General features: G+C 39.9%; 1 protein-coding gene across 5 annotated transcripts in view; it reads right to left on the bottom strand.

The window, feature by feature from the left end:
• Positions 1–20,882, bottom strand: part of APP (amyloid beta (A4) precursor protein) — a 183,901-nt gene that overhangs the window by 101,457 nt on the left and 61,562 nt on the right. For all 5 annotated transcript variants that reach the window (XM_014938124.1, XM_014938126.1, XM_014938125.1 and 2 more), the window contains exons 3-5: positions 19,752–19,864; positions 18,046–18,239; positions 204–406 (exon numbers count right to left, since the gene is read on the bottom strand). In XM_014938124.1, the coding sequence (XP_014793610.1) occupies positions 204–406; positions 18,046–18,239; positions 19,752–19,864 (510 nt within the window). The remainder of the gene's footprint in view (positions 1–203; positions 407–18,045; positions 18,240–19,751; positions 19,865–20,882) is intronic.

Below are 20,882 nucleotides of genomic sequence, written 5' to 3'. Positions count from 1 at the left end.
CACGTCATGCACAACGATCACACTTCACTGACACCTCAAAGGAAAGGGAAAGGGAATTCAACATGCAAATTACAGAAGCCGAAGCATAACAACGCTGCAACTTAGGATATTTTGCTGTTTGGAACATTTTTTGTTGTAAAGGGCAAACATGCAAAGCAGCAGGATCAATTTTTCAGCCTCAAGCTAAATGCCCATGAATTTACCTCTGACAACCTCTTCCACAGACTCTGTAGTTGTGGTGGTAGTGGTTGCAATACTGGTAGTTCTTTCAGTTGCTTCCTCATACTCTTCCTCTGTCTCTTCTTCAATTTCATCACCATCATCATCATCGTCATCAGCATCTTCATCTTCCACAACAGTTAGCTCCTCGTCTTCCTCTGCCTGCTCTTCTGCTACCTTAGCATTGCTAAATGAAGAAAAATTTAAGAATATGTCAGCAACAAAATGATTTCAAGGTAACGAGAGAACATGTTATTCAGAAGTTCTTTTAAGAACAAGAAGTTACCTGTTTCTTCATTTCCCCCCCCTTTAAATAAAAAAGAAAGAATCAGGGACTCTGGAATGTCCCATCAAGTAAGGAATCAGAAATGCTAAAAACCTAAAAAAAGTCAAAATTAGCAATGCAGTGAGAAAACTAGCACGATGCCAGACTGGAGCTCCTCCTTTTGCACAGGGGTGGAAAAAGGATCCCCATCAGCAACACTGTATTTTGACAGCTGAGTAACACTCCAAACATGCTTGCTCCGTGCTGCCGTCAACAAATCATTTTTTATTTTGATTTGAGCTCAAATCAGCTCAAAACGCACCCAGTCCCTATGGACATGGAAACGAGAGTCTTCCTCGGGATTTTCTCACTCAGGCAGCATTTTACCCTGAGGCTCACTGTGGACTAGCTCACACGCTGTTCACAGAGGACTACCAAGTGTTGAACTGCCCTGGAGTTGCCTACACCAGCTGTTGAGTTTTTTGTTCTGTTGTTAGGTGCTGTGTGAACTGAGAAGCTACCTCTCTACAGGAATAGCACACAGAGCTGCCCGTTTTCACAAAGGACAGAAGAGACACGGCACACATGATGCTGCAACTCATGTTTCAGGTGACCGTTGCTAGTTCCTATCTTTGAGGTTTTAATGTCCTCCTGGCACCTCAAAGCAGACAGCAGCCATAACATTGCCTTTCAGGATCTAACACCTAGAGAAGGAGATGACCCAGCTTTGGTCTTCTGTGTGACAGCAGCACTGCTGGAGAGGTGAAGATCCCATCATTTTGCTGATAAGGTGCTCTCTTGGTCAACACGTGCAGATGCTCTGCACTACCAACTACCAGTTGATGTGTAAGGCCTCCATAGAAGACCCATGGTACCAACAGGTATTAAGGATGGCAACAGAAGCAGCCCTACGCTCACTGAGAAACCCCAAACTATTTGGCTAAATGGTGATAATCATCACAGTGCATTAAATTCATACAGCTGCCTAAAATTCCCAGGATTTAATCAGTTTTGGATAATAGGAGGAAATACTCCAGTTGACTACCAAATGTATTTGGTGGCTTAATATGTCAAGAATTTTCTGGGATCACTCTTAATTCTGAATGATACACAGGCAACAGGCCAAGAAACATCTGCTCAGTTACCACTACTGGTGCTTTTGAAAGCCTTCCTAGCTTAATGCCCAGCCGTGGCAAGGTCTCAGGTTTGTTAATCTGATCTGCTACTTGAAATTCACTACTCATGAGTAAACGATCTTTATATATTCAAACAGGCAGTGACTTTTTGTTGTTTTCATACACAAGTAGTTTCGCATCTTTTTCATGGCATTGCATATGCTTGAACAGCCTTTTATGTGATGTTAACAAGTTCTCTCTTTCACCTCATTTCAGAGACCATGCCTGTAATACTTCTTGTATAATAGGTTGCCTACTACAATTTTGAAAGTGAACTCAGAGCAAAAAGGAGGACAGTACGATCTTTCTTAATAGGGTATTAAGAAGTAGTTAAAAAAATCATTGATAAAAATCTTTTATGCCACAGGTCTGACTCTATTAGGAGAAAGTTAAGTCTCTATACAAACAAGAATTAATCTCCTGACCTTTCTCCCTAAAATATTTGGCCTACAGAAAACACAAGAAAGACTAATAATGAAGCTTTCAAGCCCAGGTGGGTTATACAAATGGATGTGGTTAACAGCCAACTTGCAGAGGACTCTGAATAAGGGATGATCTATTTCTATTTACATGGGAGAAAGACTGAAAAAGGGCACAAAACCCCTGGGTTTTCCTCTTAATTTCTTGATTTCTAAGAAGTGGCTTAGAAATTTCACAATCGCCACTGTGTAGCTTTCCTCTGCCATTCGAATTCCAGTATGTTCAAAATTTTCTACTTACTTTGTAGTAACTCTTTCTGAACAACAGATTTCTTCTGTTTTATTTTTCTTACCAAGCACTTCACCGTTTTATGAGCATGAAATAAACTCTACATGTACACTATCACCTTTCAACTGCAAGACTGAGGTGGATTTCTAAGTCCAGTACCTGTGTCTGATCTCCAGGTTAAGGGGCTTCTAGTACTAGCTAGCTACAGACATTTAAACTAGGCATGCCAAGTATAAAACACGCAGATTTTGATCAAGAGCATCAGACAACATATGCCTTTCAACATTAAAGAAAGCTGCTCTCTGTCTTTCTCTCCACGTAAGCTACAAACACAGCATGCTTTAAAAAAAGTGCAATTATTTTTCCTCTTCCTTTCGTATGAACGATCACTCTCAGATACTGGCAAGCTCATAAAGTTAAAAAAGGACAACAAAAACAAACTAATGAAACAAACAAAGGAAAGTAAGTCATATGGAAAGCCACTTCAAAAATAATTTGTACGCGTGCATCCAATATCCATCTGTTTTTAGCTACACAAAAGCAATCAACCCAGCTATATCAGTCCACAGCATTTCACTGGGAAATTCTCAGTACCAAGGCCAACCTTTCTTTTTTTTTTTTAATTGCACTGCAAGTTTCAAGAAAAAGGAACAATGAAAATAGAAGTGGTTTTGCCTCAAATTTAGATACCTAAATGGAATTGAGAGCCTTGCTATATACTTATACAATTAAGATGCCTGAAATCCGGCTTTAGAAGGTCATTTCCCTATTTAACAGGTTTATAAAAACTCTCATTGTATAAAAGCATGAAGCTATGCTCACATTCTAGAGAAGCACTCCAGGCTTTCTCCGAAATTAATTATCTTCCCAACTGTCTACTTTATTTTTATTTTTACAAAGACGAGTTATTCTCTTCCCCTATTACCACTGTCTTCCAAAGAGAAGAGGGCAGGGAGATGAAGTACTTCACGCTCTCTTAACAGATTTCTCCTTGAATGAAGCCAAACACCAGGGAATTAACTGTATCGGCACTATTCTGATGGTTTAACGATGTTCAGCTATATGGCCCAGTATCCCAGACCAAACGGCACAAACACACAACGGGCAGGGCTGTACCCCAGCAAGCCCTAAAAAAACTAAAAAAACAAAAGCAACAGCTTGACATTAGATATCAAGGCTACCCCCTAAGTCACGGACTCTGGAGAGTCCATCACAGTTCCCGTGCTCAGCAGTGCCCACAGAAGGTGACCAGACCTTCTCAGAGGCCGCGGCTACGAAGGACGTGAGAAAAACAATACCACGCAGCCCCTCAGCAGTGCTCCTCAGGAGCCAGGAGCCACAGGGAAGGAGGGGGTCCCCCAGTATTTGGCAGTGGTCACAGGATTTGGAGCCTCATGCTGAAAGACACAGGTTTAATACAAAAAATGCTACGTCTTGATGTGCTTCTGTTGCGAACACAGAAGTGGATTTCACATATTACAAACACAATTTCTGTTGCAAACACAGTCAGTGGATTTCACACATTCTTAGTATGAAAGGTACCTTAGAAAAGGCACTACCTTGTGTGAGAAACATGAAAAATTACGCTTGGTTTTGTTTCCTTGGATTTAACTACTGTTACCATCCTGGCTCTTCTTCAAAGAGCGTGCATGCAAGAGGGACAACAGAGAACAATAGAGAAGGGAATGAACTTATATTTCAACATTTGGAATAAAGCATCAACGTTTCAAGTGGGGACAAAACCCCCTCTCTTGCACAGTGTGTAGAGCTCTTTCTCCCTGTCATGCTAAATGCTCTGGTACCATTCACATTTCTCAATTAGCACCACCATGGTGCTGTTCCCCAGACAGCACGTCTACCTTTTGCACACCTTTCATCACCGTAATCAGTTTAAATCCACCATTTTCAAACAAAGGTTTCCTACCAAATGAATGTGGATACTGATATTTTACTCAGAAGTCTTGGAGTTTTATTTAATAATAATTCCAGGTGTGTTTACTTCCTGGTATTATTATTATTATATTTTACCTTCTTCGGTAAACAAGTATGACTCAGTCTTGTTTCTCCTGGAACACTACCTTGATGGCTTTTTCTGTATAGTCCCTTGATAACACCCCAGCCAGGATTTTATTAGCACCACAGACTGCAGTGTCTCGTTTACAAGAAATTGGTGACATTTCGCTTTAGTTTAGTTGTGCCCCTGACAGGATTTTTCAAAGGCTGCTCAAAACAATTACTTGATACACTGGTAAGTTCATAGATTTGTAAAGCCTTATTATCATCATCATCTGAATTTCACAGTTCAGCAGTAAACAACAGAGGTAAATTGTTAGGCTTGAATGCAGCTGTGAAAATACTCGCCCCTTCCCCCTCCAATATTAGTATAGCTCAACCTCCTGTCAGTGGAGACTCGTGATAAGGAGGGTCAGCACCTTCTTTTCATGGTGGACACAGAGATCATCATGGCTTTGAACCTTCCACTTCAACCTCCTCACATATGGGGTATTAAAATCCATTTCCCCGATCACAGAAATGATGCTTCTCTTGAGTGTCCAAGTAGCACACTGGGTCATTAATACAAATCAACTAAGCTCCGGTATGTGGTGAAACGGGATATTTGACGTTTGGTGGTTTTAGCTCTATTTCTGATGCCAGAGACACACTGGGGTTTCCAGGCAGCCTTAAAGAGGTAATCGGTTCCATTGACTCCAGCAGAAACATACCAACCGTGCCAATGGGCACATTTCTGGTTTTAACACACGTACCACTGTACAACTCTGCTGGTATGCACCTAAGTGTGTCATTACAAGCAATGTTTAAACCATGGATCTTTAATGTATATCTAATAACTTCCTTTTCTCAGTCCATCATTGCAGTAAAAGCTGGCACCGACGTATTATTTATTCACTTCACTCAGAAGGGTGCATTTGTTCCTTTGTGAAGATAGAACTGAAGGAAAGGTAAAGGAAAGGAAAGAGAACTATGCTACCTCTTGCTGTTCAAGAAATAAGAAAATGGTAGTAAATGAAAGTTCCCTTTCCATATTTCAATAACCTGCAATAGGGACAGAGGCAGAACACAGATGACAAGAACAACAATTTTTTCTTTCTAACGGTATTTCAGAACTCATGGGGCATGAGTAGCCCCACACAGCAAAAGCTACGCTTTAAGAAGAGATTTCTCTCTTCAACTATTAATTTCAGACAAAAACGTGGCAAAGCTTTCCATTTAGGATAACAAATAATTATGGACTAATTACTGTTTTTGGAAAGTGGCTCATGTTTGTCCGTAATGAACACTCATCCATTTGGATAGACGTAAACCTTGATTTTGCCAAGTAACTTGAACAAAAACACATACCCCATCAGTGAGTGAAAAAGAACGAAAAGGTGTTCAAGACTTCAAGACAGATGTTTTAATACCTGGAAAGATTAGCATTCACTACACTTTGCAAATATATTTTATTGCAAACAGACTCTACCTGGACTGTGTTTTTTACCAGCCACCATGCCTGTGCAAACAGCTAGGGGAAAGCTAATTCCAGGAGAGGAACCAAATCAGCAGTAGAAACAAGCTGTCATCTGCCTACCGAGAGCAAGGCCTTATATGCTGGCTTTTGACAGCTCTGGGAATTAACACAGAATAAGCAATTGCTGCACGTAACTTGCAGGCTGTGCTCTTTCAGCCCAACAGGCTGCACTGTTGGCAATTTAAGCATCCATAACCGTTACTACAGTAGGTGCCATCATCCCAGTTTCTAGCGTCTTGTGCTTCAGGTTCCCAAAAGCACAAAACCCCCTACCCCTCTGTAGCCTCTACAGCTCCTCCAAATGATCTCCAGAAAACATATGATGGGACTGAATTTTCAAGTATTCAGCCTGGGTCTAGCTCTGCTTCTAGCAGAAGATTAATGATGAGCACAAATATATATTTATTCCTGTGAACAGGAAAACTCCAGAGCACAGAGTTCCTTAACTGTGGGAGTGGAAACACTTCACAGATCCAACTGTGAACTTCTACATGCCTTAAAAGAGTTAATGTCTTAAAAGAAAACGCAGAACAGAAACACAACACAAATTACAAGAGTAGGACACATACTTGGAATCCAAACAAGAAGATGAGTGCATTTGAGGTGGCCTAATTACCAGGCCTTTGGTTAAAAGCAAATCAAAAGCTAACAGGCAAGGAACCAAATTCTCCTTTAACAAACCTTCCCATGAGAGGCCTCGGTATTTTCCACCTAATGTTTCTCTGCTCTAGTGCCCGAGATTGTAGGGTTGTTTTTTTGTGTTTGTGTATGGTTGGACTCGATGGTCTGAGAGGTCCTTTCCAACCATGATGATTCTGTGATTCCAAACTCCGCATGCTAGAAAAAGTTCAGCCGACTGAAGGACGAGATTTCTCAGAAACTGGGCTTGATCCCACCACCGCACTCCTCTGAATGGTGTTGCTAATTAAACATATGAGTCAACACAGGAACTACTTCAAGCTAAAAACTACGCCAACAGTGCACTTTGGCACACGAGCACTCACTTCACTATACCTTCTGTTATTTAATTTTGGCTTTGGTACAGTAGCCTATGTCAAGACAAAGCTGAGTATACTTACTGTATGAAACTGAGTATCCAGGTAATAAATTTAAACAATTACCACCAAAGTAATTTTGTGTGGGATGGAAGAGAGGAAAGAAGTCAAAATCAAGTGTGAAATGAAGATTTCAGCATTCACCTTGAAAGTCTAAGAATAGGAGTTATACCAAAAAGGTCTATTTTCCTGAAATATGGGGGAGGCTGGGACAGACTGTAGGGTAAGAATGAAACTGCACTGCAGTTGTGAGATTAAACACAGAGCCAGGAAAGAAAAGGGTTATGCCAGACCTCCAGTCTATGTAACTGATCTTTTAAATGGCTTATTGGCAACGAAGTCCGGAAAATTACAGTGATTTACAGAATTGAAAGTCTGACCCGCAAGGTACTTTAGCAGTAATGTTTCTGGTCTGTCTGTTAAGTGACCACAAAAGCACAAACTGCTTAAAAACTGTCTTAGTTATTGTCATTAGGGTTGGATTTTACTAGGTTAGTAAATCTGCTGTCTCACAACTAGAAGAAATAACGTGACAGTCGGACACATATAAACACCTATTAAGAGACAGTTAACCTTCTAAGAACTCAGGTGGGCACCTTCTATTGCACAGCAAGTCAGGACAAGCAATTCATATTGCTTAGTATTTTTCAGATATTTGTTTTGTCACTTTTAATTATATTCCTTTTTGCTCCATTTACTGAAGAGGTTGCAATCATGTTTATTTTCACAGTGCTCAATAGAAAAAATGAAGTTGAAGTAAGCTATTTCAAGAAGTGTCATATAGGCTGCTTTTGAGTTCTTATACCTTATCAAACAACTGAATTATGTGCTTCAGACTGTCTCTCTCCTTTTACTCTATTTTTTTAACCTTTTATACAAAACAATACCAAAAACATGCCTGGTTTCATAAACTTTGATAGAAAACAAGAGAAGTTGCACTAAAAATCTTTTAATCTAATTTTCAAATAGAACCCTTATAAAAACCAAACACACATTCCTTGTCCTGCTGCCTCTGACAGATACATTTATCTTTTACATAATTAAATAAGAAGGTATACTTTATATCATTAGAGATTTCTTTCTACAGTGGACCTTCTTAAAAAGATGGGTCTACTATGTAGCATCTAACATTTGATCTCATGCAATTGCAGAAGGTACCTGTTGACTGATCTGCAAGAATATTTTTTCAAAACTGACCTAGTTTTCTCTCTGAAACAAAGCTTTTGCTGTTATTACTGTTCTGACAGTTTTCTTTGCAAGCAGGAGAATTCAGCAAGAAGTATGCTGTTTTTAGAGAAGCACAGAGTAATAATAAATTTAATCCGTATTTTTTCTCACTTTGATTATTTTTGCTAAAGAGAAACTAAAAAGTAAACATAGCTGCAAATACACAAAATCAGGCTCTGTGAGCCTGATGACACTGAATAAATAATAAATTCAAAATCCCGACATCAGAAATGCATTAAGACTGAACGTGACGGAAGAAGGCAGAGTGAAGGTCGCCTGTGCAGCCCTATTTCAGCCAGCTGGAGAATCAGCAGAAAAATCTGGATCTGACGTGCTTGTTTCCATAAAACTCTTGCCGTACTCAGAAAGGACTATTCCATATCTCTTTATCCAACCTGCTGTGCTACAGCTTATCTGAGGCAGACAGTCTGAACCCTGTACCAAACCAAGTACTTGCCCTGTTTGTGGAATTTAATGTCTTGGTATCCTCACACAAGGACACGGTAAAACTGGAAGAATAGCTTTGTTTCACAATTGGGAAAGCAAACAGAAAAAACCCACCAAAGCATGCAATGACTCTAGATGTTCAAGTTAAGACACTGAATAGCATCTTTCAGAAAATGTGCCATCTTAAGGTTTTTAAATACAGCTGCCACCAGCAGAAGCTACGAGGCCAGGACTTCTGCAGAGCAGATTATGTCTACTCATGGAGCCAGAATAAAAAGGGGCACCTTTTGCATCAAGCTTTTTATGGTGGCCACAGCATGCCAAGCCTAGCAGAAGATCTTCATGGCAGAAGCAAACACAGATCTAGTTCTCTAGATCAACATTTTACCTTTTATTTTTCACTCAGGTCACAATTTGAGTGGGTTGTTGGGGTTTTTTTAACTCAGCATTTTCCAAAATATAGATCCCATGTGAAGAAATGGCTTGTCATCATGTAACCAAAGCCAAAACATTCACATTCAAGATTGGAAAAGTCTTCTGTCAGAAAAAAAACCCCAAACAACCGATATGATTTTGCTGTTTGATTCATGTATTCAAAGTGTATAGCCTTTGTTAGAAGGCAAAAGGAAAAAAGTACTTACTACAGAAAATGCTTTACTACACTGCCTTGGTACCTTTTAATAGCACAACCTCACAAGAGGTGGAATTCTTAAATTTCCACAAACCACCCCAATGCTGAGCTCTTATTTCTAGTACAGATGACAAATATCACTGAAAGGTAAAATAAGAGCTGGAACTGCTGGATAACTTTCTGGAGGGATATCCAGCTCTGCAAGCACTGGCACACAGTCATGCTGGTGTGACAGTACGTGTTGAAAAACCAAGTTGTAAATTTCTCACTTCCCATTTTTTTCATGCTTTATAAATAGTACAGCGTTTGAAATGAGGTAGTATATATCACGATGCCACAAGAACTACTCAGTACATCTCGCACACTTATCAGAAGGGTTTCAAGTTGATGACTACACGAACGTAGACTTTTCTCTCCCACATTTCAGTTATCACAAGTCATTACAAGCGACAACTTAAAATTTTTGCTTATAAAATTTTTGCCTATTACTTAAGGAAAACACAGCAGCCAGTGGCTCTGTATCGTGAGGTCAAAAAATGTAACTCTTCTCTGCAAGTCAGCCTTCTACTAAATGTGCAAGTTTAATGCCATTAACCTCCTGAAACAAGCTCAACATCTACTTAAGTCATATAGGTAGCGTGCACAGCTAGCAAACTGCTATCAACAGAGGTCATGAAAGCCTGGCTATCTTCTACTCATCACTTCCTCAATTAGATTAATTCTCTCCACCCATAGCCTCATCCATCACTTCAGTTAATGCTTTATACTCAAATGGTGATTGGATTTGCCAGCTCAGCATCGCTGTAATTACCTCTCAAAGCAATGCGCTGTTTCATCAATTCCACTCTATCTTTACTCGTCCTAAGAAGAAATCCAACACTCACCGGTCTTTCTAGAGTCATTAATGCTCTGGTGTTTCTATGCTTTCTGAATTTTATTTTAACAACCTCCATGTTAAAAAGAAAAAAGAACCTGCTATTAAAAATATATCTTGAACTACCTGAATATTAAGTAATAGCCAACATGAAAGACAAATCCAATTAATGTAAGAACGTGGGACACAGAATATGCTAATAGCACATAAAATATGTGAATAGGACAAAATACTTCTAGAGTTATTCAACATAAGCAGTAACATTATGCCTACAATTTGGAGATACCTTAGTTAATTTATAAAGAAAAGCAATTAGGTTTGAACATTAAAATAGTTATAAAACGACAGTTCTTAGATAAGCCATACCATTAAGAATGTTTTAGAATAGGTATAAAACACTTTCTCTATTTCAGTTTATATGTCCTCAATCAAGAACATATGAACTTCTGACCAATTAGCTGAAATACGTTGCAAAAATCAGAACACTTTCAACACTATCTCCATAAATTAATTCAGTTTCTCTAAAATACCAATTTAGTGATGGACGATTCATGTAGTGCAAAATCCACCTACTTCAATAATTGGTGTTAACCGATACTGATGGCAGCCTTCAGAGGAGGGGGAAAAAAGCAAGAAAAACAAAGCAGGTTTGTAATTCCTAGTGTTCGTTTTAGGGCACTGACTCCCAATTAGGAACAATTTGCATTAGGACAGCTGATGAGAACACTGCCTCTGGCTGCACTCCTCCCTGCTCCTGTGTCACGGATGACTGAGCTCCCCACCAAGCAGCCCCTGAACCTCTGCAACAGGCATACCATTGCTGGCACCGGGTTCACTTTTCCTGCAATTTCGGGGGTATGAACAGCCTACAGCTCACTCTGCATAGCATGGAAAAAGGGAAATCTTTTTATCCATCCAAATGGAAGTAATTTCCTGCTTCTAAGTCAGAATACGCAGTACGGACCCTTTGTCCAGCTTCACGTTTGGTTCAGCTTTACTAGCTCAAGTGCTTGGGGAGTAGGAGGTGGATTTTTTCTTCTTTTAATGTTTTGGGTTTTTAAAGAATCATTTAGGAGATTCCCACTGGAGCATTTCTCACTGAAATTTTAGAAATTGACTTTCCAATTTAATGAAGAAGCTTACATCAATGAGAACTTGTTTGTTTTAACATGAGTGACAAGACGGCTTGAAAACTGATGAATACTCAACAGATTCAAAATGTTAATTTTCTTTTTCCTCCAGTGAGCATGTTTCCAATGAAGAATTTAGCCTCGGAACCTTCCTTTTTCTTAATCAATAACACTTTTTTAGCTTTAGAATAGCAAAAACTTCAACAGGACTCCAGATATCCTTTTTCTACGTTCTTTGGACAAATCTTTTGGGATCAGAGCTGGACTTCCAATTAAGCCTCAGATTTTTAACTCAATGCAAGACAACATTAACAGGAAGAACAAGACAAATCTTTTGGGATCAGAGCTGGACTTCTAATTAAGCCTCAGATTTTTGACTCAATGCAAGACAACATTAACAGAAGAACAATGGGAGAGGAGGAGGGAAGAATGGTCAAGAAGCACATCTACATACTAGATACAAGTATGAAGAAACAGGTAGAAATTAAAGGATTTAAGAAGCAGTAAGAATCTCTGAAAGATCTGCCCCACCATGATTTCTTCATCAACAAAGCGCCATATCCTGGCATCGCTCGGGGCCTGACTCTTCCTCAGCTGTGCAGCCCTTCCCATGGCATGGGGACTCTGACACCCCAGGGCCCATGGGCCACAGCAGGGGTTTACTCCAGGTATCAGAAGCCAGCCTCCCGGCATGTGTACTTAAATAAAGGGCACCCAGATGCTGATGGCCAACACAAAAGGTATGACTGAAAGCCTGTCCACCAAGGCTCTCTGAGGAGGAAACACAAACTTCTCTTTGAAATGAGAGGAGGCAATGAATATGAGTATCAACACCACCACCTTAAGCCTCCTAGTTTTGCAATTTTTTTCCTACCGTGTTAAAGCCATGTTTGTTTCTTCCAGCATACTTCAAATGCCTAAGAGACGAAAGGACCCATCACAGCAACAGATAAGGAAGATTAGAGCATTTTGGTTGCTTCATCTTCTTGATCAGTTAATATGCAATGACCAGAAATATACCCAGGTCAAACAAACCCCTAAAGGCTCTTCTTCCATGTTGTATTTCCAAATACATTTTGGGGGAGCAGATGAAGAGATGAGCAGCGGAAAAAGACAGATGAGTGGGACACAGGAAGATGTAATGGGGAGAAACGGGGCAAGAGGATTTAATGTTTTGGATAGTCCTTGTTGATGAGCACCATGACCATAGAGAATGCTAAAGAACAGAGACCCAAACAAAGGGAATTAAGCAGCAGCTAGTCAAAGCTACGCTTGCAAAAGGAAAGACAATACCCCACGTATAGAAATGCCAAAACTCCATTAAATTTGACTTTTAAAATTCTTATACTGACTCTTGTATGCTACTAAAGATACTTGCTTATGCATCACTGTTTAGTCTTAGACATTTTTCATAAACATTTGCCACAGGAAGACATCCCAACTGCCCGCCTGCTTACTTTGTGTCAAGGCAGAGAGGTGACATACCATGAGGACGCTGTTGTTATATTAGGTCAGGGCACTATAAGACCATGGCCAATTTAAACACACCTTGTGACAGCCTGATTTAATGACAGCACTCTGGGGAATTTCGATTGTGACTAATTTGACACTGAGGTTAACGTGCAGACATTTCTGAAGGGAATTCACTAGGTAAAACCGTGTGTTAACATCTTTGTACCACTTAAGTCATATCGACATAAAAAGAGATAGAAAGCTAAAGAAATGAAATGTACGTCTCCTCCATGTCAAGTGACGATCTTTAACAAATTACTCAGCAAAGCAATTCTGTCGGGCCCCTGTGACTCCTCTTCCCCAAATGCTAGAACAAGACTGGTAATTCAAAGCATAGGGTCTCTCTCACCTGGAAACAATTCAACATAACAGGCATAAGAGGCACATATACAGCACTGCTTTCACCATTAGAAAAAATTGACAAGTTCTTAAAACCTTTCAGGATTTCTTAGATTCGAGCTGGAGGAGGCAATTATGAAAAAAGCCAGTTTTTCCAGATACCATTAAAAAAAACTATAAAAGCTCTTTATGGAGACAAAAAAGGTATAAGCACTAAATACTTGTTTTGCAGCATCTAGGAGATGAGCACTCATCCTTGAGCTCAGTCTGGTACAGGGCTGCAAAACCAGAGAACAACATGACTACCACCCTACATAGCACAAATTTTAGTTTTACTTCACAGGTGCCTAATTATCAGCACAAAGTGGACTGCACTCCTTTGGATTATTTATTGTAGTAAAAAACCTACCGTATTAACCATCCTAATGGCAAGTGTGCACAAACCATAAAACTTTGCTTGGCAGAAGTTTATGAGGAACTGTATGAGGAACTGTAAACCAAACCCTTGTAAAACACACTACTCCCTACAATGTGACATTTACACCACCTCCCAATTGCTACATCAGCCTGAACATACGTTTTGTACACCAGACAGACAAAATTAATTTGGCCTAATCTGCTGAGGGAAAAACAATGAGAAATTAAATCTCCTGTTTTGGACCTTGAAAACATATTCAGATTGTCTAGAAAAATGAGACCTGGCTGAAGTTAAGGCACTGTATTCTGCTCCTGAGCCACAGGACTTAAAAAAAAGCTTTCTATAACCCTCAACAGTGAGGCTTATGGTGCCTCAGCATCCCTGCTGTGCAAGAAGAAAAAAGACAGCAGCCTGTTTCCCCAGTGGGAGGGAAAGCCTGGGAGGACTCACGCACAGTGACAGGAAGATGAGGAGAGGCCCGCATAAGACAGATGTAGACAGAGAAAACCTGGAAGTTTCCAGCTTGGCCATCATTCCTAAAGACGTTCAACCTTGAACATCAAGGACACCAAAGCTTCCAGCAAGTGGCCAGGTAGAGGCAGGAGGGCCATGAGTCTGTGCCGAGTCTCAAGGGCAGCCAGAGGCTGCAGGTCACTTGACTAAGTTGTAGCTATGCGGGGAGAGCTCTGCAGCTATATTGAAAGCCAACACCTGCATCTGGCTGTCCCTCAGGCAGTCTTCAAGGTAAAGTTTAATTAAAGGTGTGGATAACAGCAAGGAACACCACTGCTGAAAAATGCTCGTGACCTCTTAGTCAGAGTTATATGCTATTTAAGGGCAAGCGTGACTTGATGCAATTTCAAAAGCTTGGGTGGATCCTGCCTCTTGGCCTCATGAACACAAAGTGGGTATATCACACCCATCACCAAAATACATCCTCCCTCCTTTCCCCAAATACTGCCAACAAGCCACACCACAAGGCAAGCCACATCCTTTTACGCCCAGTCCCAGGTGGTGACCAGACACTGGGTAGGAAGATCATCTGTCTGTGATGGCACCGCAGCCCAACTGCCTCCATGTGCTCTCCAACAGTGCGGATACAACGTGCTGCTGAGCTTTGCTTCCTCCTGCGCAGAGGAAAACACCCACTAAACAAAACAAAAAAGAAAATGCAGCGCTCCAGAGACAACTGCTGGGGGTAAAAACACAAGAGAGTATGAAAAAGGGCATTTACAAAATGAACTGCCGCAATGTGGTTTCCTCTAAATATTCAGAATCATAATGCAAATATTTTAAAATTTACATCTGAATAGTTTGAGATACAAAGTTGCTTCACAATACATCACCTACACTTGCTGGATTCTGCTTTCTCATGACAGGAGTTTTGAGAAACGAGGATATAATGATTTGCTTTTCAGGTTGGCAACTCTACCTCAAACATGTCACCTTCACTTTGACTTGGGCATCTTAAAGCAGGCACAGCCCTTCCGAAGGCTCACAGAATTGAGATGTGTGGCAGTCACTGTGCCACCACCCGCTGACAGGGGGATTTGTGCCCAACGTTTTCCAGTGTCATTTTCAAGAGAAGGGAGTGTGAAGCAGCCAGCCTGGAGGTTCTGCTTCCCAGGAGCGGGCATGGGCTGGGTGAGAGACAAACCCACAGCTACCGAGCAGAAGGCTCCACAGCCAGATGTGAGAAACAAAGAATCTGAAATCCTACAGCTGGTCTCATTTACAGCAGACTGGTTTCCACCTAGGTATGAAGAGTGGGTTATGTTCTACCTGGATGACTCTATGACTTTTAATACCAAAGACATTGAGATACGCCTGGCAAACGCATCTAAACTGCCTTATTTGTACAACAGAACCAAACCCAGATCTTAATGAAGCAAAAAATGGAAGTACCCATGGGGTACTGGCAACTCATTTTTGCCAGAAGTCATGACTTCTAGGTAGAAATGGGTAAAAAAAGTCAACACAGTAACTGCCACAACAGGAATGCAATGGAATTCCCGCCATAAACCCACAGCACAGTAATGGCACAAAAGCCTTCTCCTAAAGGATTGGCTCCTATCTTCTAATTTTCATATCTCTGCACAAACAAAGCATGTGTAGTAGCAGCCACAAAACGACGGGCAAAGCAATTTAGCAGTAGGAAAATGTCCCCCTACTTTGTACTTCCTTTCTCCTCATTCCTCCCTCACAATCAGTTTAGGACTATCGCATAAATATATATATATTTATACACACACAAACATACGCTTATATAGGTACAAATATACACACACACAAAATTTGAACTACCACCTATGGCTGCATGAGAAATGAGTAATTTATTTTTTTTATATGACTAAATTTCAAGAGTATTTCTGGCTCCAGTACACACAGTTTAAACGCCGATGGGAAGCTGAAGAGGCAGCAAGAAGCAAGAGTGAGTCAGTGTAAAAGAACTACAAACTGCTTGGCTCTTCATCTGCAGTTGAAGTACAAGTGCCCCATAAAAGGATCCTTTCAATTTCCTTTTGTATCCACTTCCATGGGAGGGGAGGAAAAAAAAAAAATCAGTATTTGTTTGGGACTTCAGAAATGGATTCAAATGCAATTACAGCTTCTATTCCTAAAGGATACAAAATTTATGAAGTTATTCCTGAACTCCTCTCTTCAGATATTAAACTGCTTTATGAGGAACAAAACAGACTAGAATTGTAAATTAAATGTTCACTGACAAACATGAAAAAGACAGAAATAAAAGGCATATCTATCATATAAATAAAACTAATCTACATACACCCTGTGAGCTCTTTTATTTAAAATATTTTAGGAATTTTTGATCAGATGGATGAAAGAAAAGTTTTACATCTACATATTTTATATATAAGTATATATAATAAATATAAGACATATAGGTAAGACAGGTAATAGGTATATTAGATAGATCTATGTGTCTATCTTATGTGTGTGTATATATATATGTATAATGAGAGAAAAGCACATTTGTATCAATTAGAACCAAGGTCTGTACTTGTGTCTTATCAAAAGGCAATCTAAATCAAAATCTAAATGAAATATACAGAAGTGACACAGCAACAGTCCAAAGGTTGGCTTACAAATCCCACTGAAAGAATTATGTATTGTGACACTTTGACAGCTGTTGGAAGTACAGATCAGAAAAAAGCCTGAAGATGTGAAGGTGGAAGATGCAATGCTACTTGATGCAGGTTTCTTACATCAAACAGCCCTGATCGTTCAGTCCCATTTATGAGAGACAACTGGAAACTACAACAGGGAAATATTTATTTTAATTAAACTTATTCCATTATTCACAAAGAACTCTTCCCTGCAACACTTGCTAATGCTTTGTCAGGAAAGATTTAGATGCCCACGGTTTCCAATTTTTCATTGTCTTAATGCCATCTCTCTGCACCAAATTACAGCAATTTAATCACTGTCCTTCATCTTTACACTGTTCCTGAACTTGTTTCCATCTGTATTATTAAAACCCCCAAACTTAATGCAATTCAGAACTGCTAAGTTTCCACATTATCCACTTGATTCAGTTCCTGTTTGTTTTCAGGGTTCTCCTTGATACCACTTGCAATCTACCCCAAGTTTTTGATTTTGCATATTATTTGTAAAAGATGCAGTATCATCACCTAAGAAGTAGAAACACTGTGTTAGCACAGTATAAATTGATAGAAGTGTAGGGACCACAAACAGAATATGAATGTAGACCTTAGTTTTACAGAGAAAGCCATCTTAGAGAGTTGTTTGAATTCAACTGTGAGGACATAACGTTGTACTCTGTTCTCACAACTGCTGTCTAACATGCTCAAGAGAGCGATACGAAAAGGCTTTGACAGCACCAGACCACTCAGTTACAACACAGTCATAACCCATATTTGGCTCAAAATCAGCCTGTGTGCACAGGGGATGTTAAAGGGTAAAGACAAGCATGGTATTTTCCCACACACGGCTGTCTTGCAAAGGAAACCTCTGTACTCTGACTTAAGTAATATATTAATGAATCTGTCAAATGCTAGATATTAAAACAGATTTTCTTTTAGATCATGTTTAGAAAGCAATTGTCAGCAGAAAAATATCCTTACAATAATAATGGCACACAGTTAATGCCTATTATGAAGACATTTCAAAACCTCCAACAGGTATGTTGGCTGAGTATCTGCTGCAGTACCCCAGACTGCACATGAAGCATCTAAAGTGTACAGTATTTATCATTAAGTTGTCAAAAAGTAAGTATTCAAGCATTTTTGTTATAAAAATGGCAGTACTTCTCACTGAAAAAATGATGAAGGCATCAAAAACACAGTAACTGTATTAATAAGCTTGTCTGTAGAAAGTTAAAAATAGAGGAGGAGAGCACTGATGTTTTCAACCATCATAGCTGCAAGTTCACTTATAAGAAGCAGTGAGTCTTCCACACTGAGGCCTTTTAGACAGATTTTTGGCATCTTTAATAACGATAATAACAAGTTGAAGGGTAGAACGTCACTCTTACCTCCCATCTGCATAGTCTGCATCTGCGCCTCCCCACCAGACATCTGAATCATCATCTTCGGCGTCAGCTGAATCAAGATTGTCGCTTTCCTCTGCTAACGGGCAGCAAACAAACTCCACACCACGAAACTTGTCGATTCCACAGGGCAGCAGCATGCCATAGTCGTGCAGGTTCATGCTCTTCTCACTACAGGACTACAGAAATAGAAAATAGAAAGCAAATAGCAAAAAAAAGTGTCACGGAGGGAGCCAGACAAGATGTCCCAGGCTTCAAGAAAACCTAAGGGGCTGCGTACTGCCTTAGGAGGTTGGTGAACTGCAGGATCTCTGAATTTTGAAACATGATTTAGAGAGGTCACCTGCCCGTTTGCTGCCTGCACTGTAGATAGCTCCCTACCTGTGTCTGTGTGACCACTGCAAGCAACAAGCTCTCCCATCCCCTGCTCTTTAGTCTTTGCCAGTATAGAAAGACACCTCTCCTCCCATATATGACAACACCATACCCTCTTGTCTAAAATCCTCACAGGGTCTGCCTCATCAATAGAAAACTCAAAGGCCGAGTGATAGCTTGATGCATTAATCCTCATCCTGATGTATTAATGCTATTAAACAGTTCATTGCAAAACAGATTAACATTTAAAATACCTGATATACTCTAAACACACTGTATCTGTTCTGACATCTCTGCCAGTGCAGCACCTTCTAGCCTTGTTCAGAAAACAGTCAGTTGTGCATAATTATACTTTAAAGATACAGCAGTATAGGACAGAAAGATAATTCTACCTTAAAGATACAGTGATGTAGGACAGGTGAAAAAAGGAAAACAGTTCAACGGTGCACAGTGATGATGCTAGACCATGCCATTTCAAGTTTCCAAGTACTTAAAATGGACTAGAATTTGCCTGCATGAAGGTTGGTGCTTTAAATGCTTCGTTTGAGGGGCAACAGTGTGATTCAAGCAAGAACTGAAAATCTGAAGCTTCTAAGCATTTTTCAATTTTGACCTCCAGAAGGTGAGATTACCTACAAAATAAGAGGTTTCCAACAAAATAGCAGCCAGAAATTTTCATGAAGCTCACTTCAGCTTTTATTACTACAACCTTTCTACATAGGGACAAAAATGTCCAGAACGCATTAGCAATTATAACATTAGGTTTTATTTCTGTTTTCAGTAAAGCATAAAGGTAAATTGTAAAAACTCTTTGCTTGACTGCAAAATGTCTTCGGGTACTCCTTTGCCTTATCAGCTCTCCTACATTTTTATGCTACATTTCAAACACTGCATTCTTTGATGCCTGTTTGATCTCTGTGAAGCACCTGGCACACCAATATCCGTACTGCAAACAATGAGAAAGGCAAAGCCTAGGCAGCAGTGATCCATCTTCAGTTCCAGAGCAGCACTAACACAGGAAGCAGGAGGAGGCAGAAAACATGGTGTGTGTGTGTGTGAGTGGATGGGAGGGAAAAAAAAACAGTGTCAGAAGCAGGGTCAGTGTTCAAAGGTCAACGTTAAGTATCCAATAGTGGACTCTGATATGCTCAGCAGAGTGACTCCTATTTCCTACCTGATAAAGCAGAACAAAAAGCCATTCACTCAAAAGTACTGCTTTTTGTTTTCCCTGTCACTGCTATATTTAAACTCGTACTCAGAAGAGCGATACAACTCTAAAGAAGGAAGGCAGGACATTTTAAGAGAGATGAATATACCTCTTTAGCAACAGTATGCCAGTGCAGGTGAGTTTCACACACGTCCATCCTTTCCTGGTGAAGGAACTTGCACTTGTCTGGTACCAGAAGGGCATCACTCACAAATTCGCCCACTGAAAAAAAAAACCAAAAAAACAACCCAAACTGTTAATTTTGCTTCCAGTACCTCATGCTTTTAGACCTTTAACTAGGCATAGGGCAGCTTTCATGAATGAGCAGCAGGATCTGTTTACAGAGAATGAAACAGTTTCTAAATGATGCTTCCATGATCACCTTCTTCAAACTTTCCATTTGCAAGTAGCTCCTGTCTTTGATCTCAGATGTGAATTAGATTATGAAAACATTAGTATAATATGCAAACTTCCATATACACAGCATGAAACTTTTAGGACCCATCAAGATGTGTGTGGTGCAGCATGAAGTCAGGAGTTGGTGGATCCAGCTCGTGAAAAGGGAGTGCAAGGATGGGAAGGGACAATTATGTTTTGTATCTGCACAGCAGTAGGGAGAGGTTTAGAAGTGTTTTGAAATTCACACAAAACAAATCTGACACCAACACATTGTTTCCAACAATTTGAGAGTATTTCTACTGAATTACAGCACTAAAAGCAACACAGCCCACTTAGTTATTCTTGATGATACAGCCCCATTTCATCAGCCAGACAAATTCAAGTTAGTCCAGAAGGTCGATGAGCAACTGGAGCTCATCAGCCAAGGAACAAGATGATTCATGAATCACCTGAGTATCTGGTCAGATGGAGGGAGGGAAAAAAGGCTCTTTACCAAGGATATTACTGACCAAGGAGATTGTGCTGTCTTCAGCAGTAAGACAAACATTTACAAGCTAATGAAATAAACAATGCTCACAGCTTCAGTACTAACTAATAAAAATAAACTCAGTTGATAAGTAACATGATTTATTAGACTAAAATCACTGTAATTCTGTACAATTCTGGCATTGCAATTAATAACCCCCAAACCCCTCAGGATTTTTTTTTTTTAAAGGAGAAATTACTTTCAAGAAGTCAATATACTGAACAGACACTGGATTGTGAAAGTATATGTTGACAGTGACATACTGTAGTGCCTGCAAATTATTAACAGAAATGCCTTCTAGAGGTGTCCAAAATA

The sequence above is a fragment of the Calidris pugnax genome, unplaced genomic scaffold (genome assembly GCF_001431845.1).
Source record: "Calidris pugnax isolate Ruff unplaced genomic scaffold, ASM143184v1 scaffold25, whole genome shotgun sequence".
Lineage (NCBI taxonomy): Eukaryota > Metazoa > Chordata > Aves > Charadriiformes > Scolopacidae > Calidris > Calidris pugnax.
This window is presented reverse-complemented; position numbering and strand designations above follow the sequence as displayed.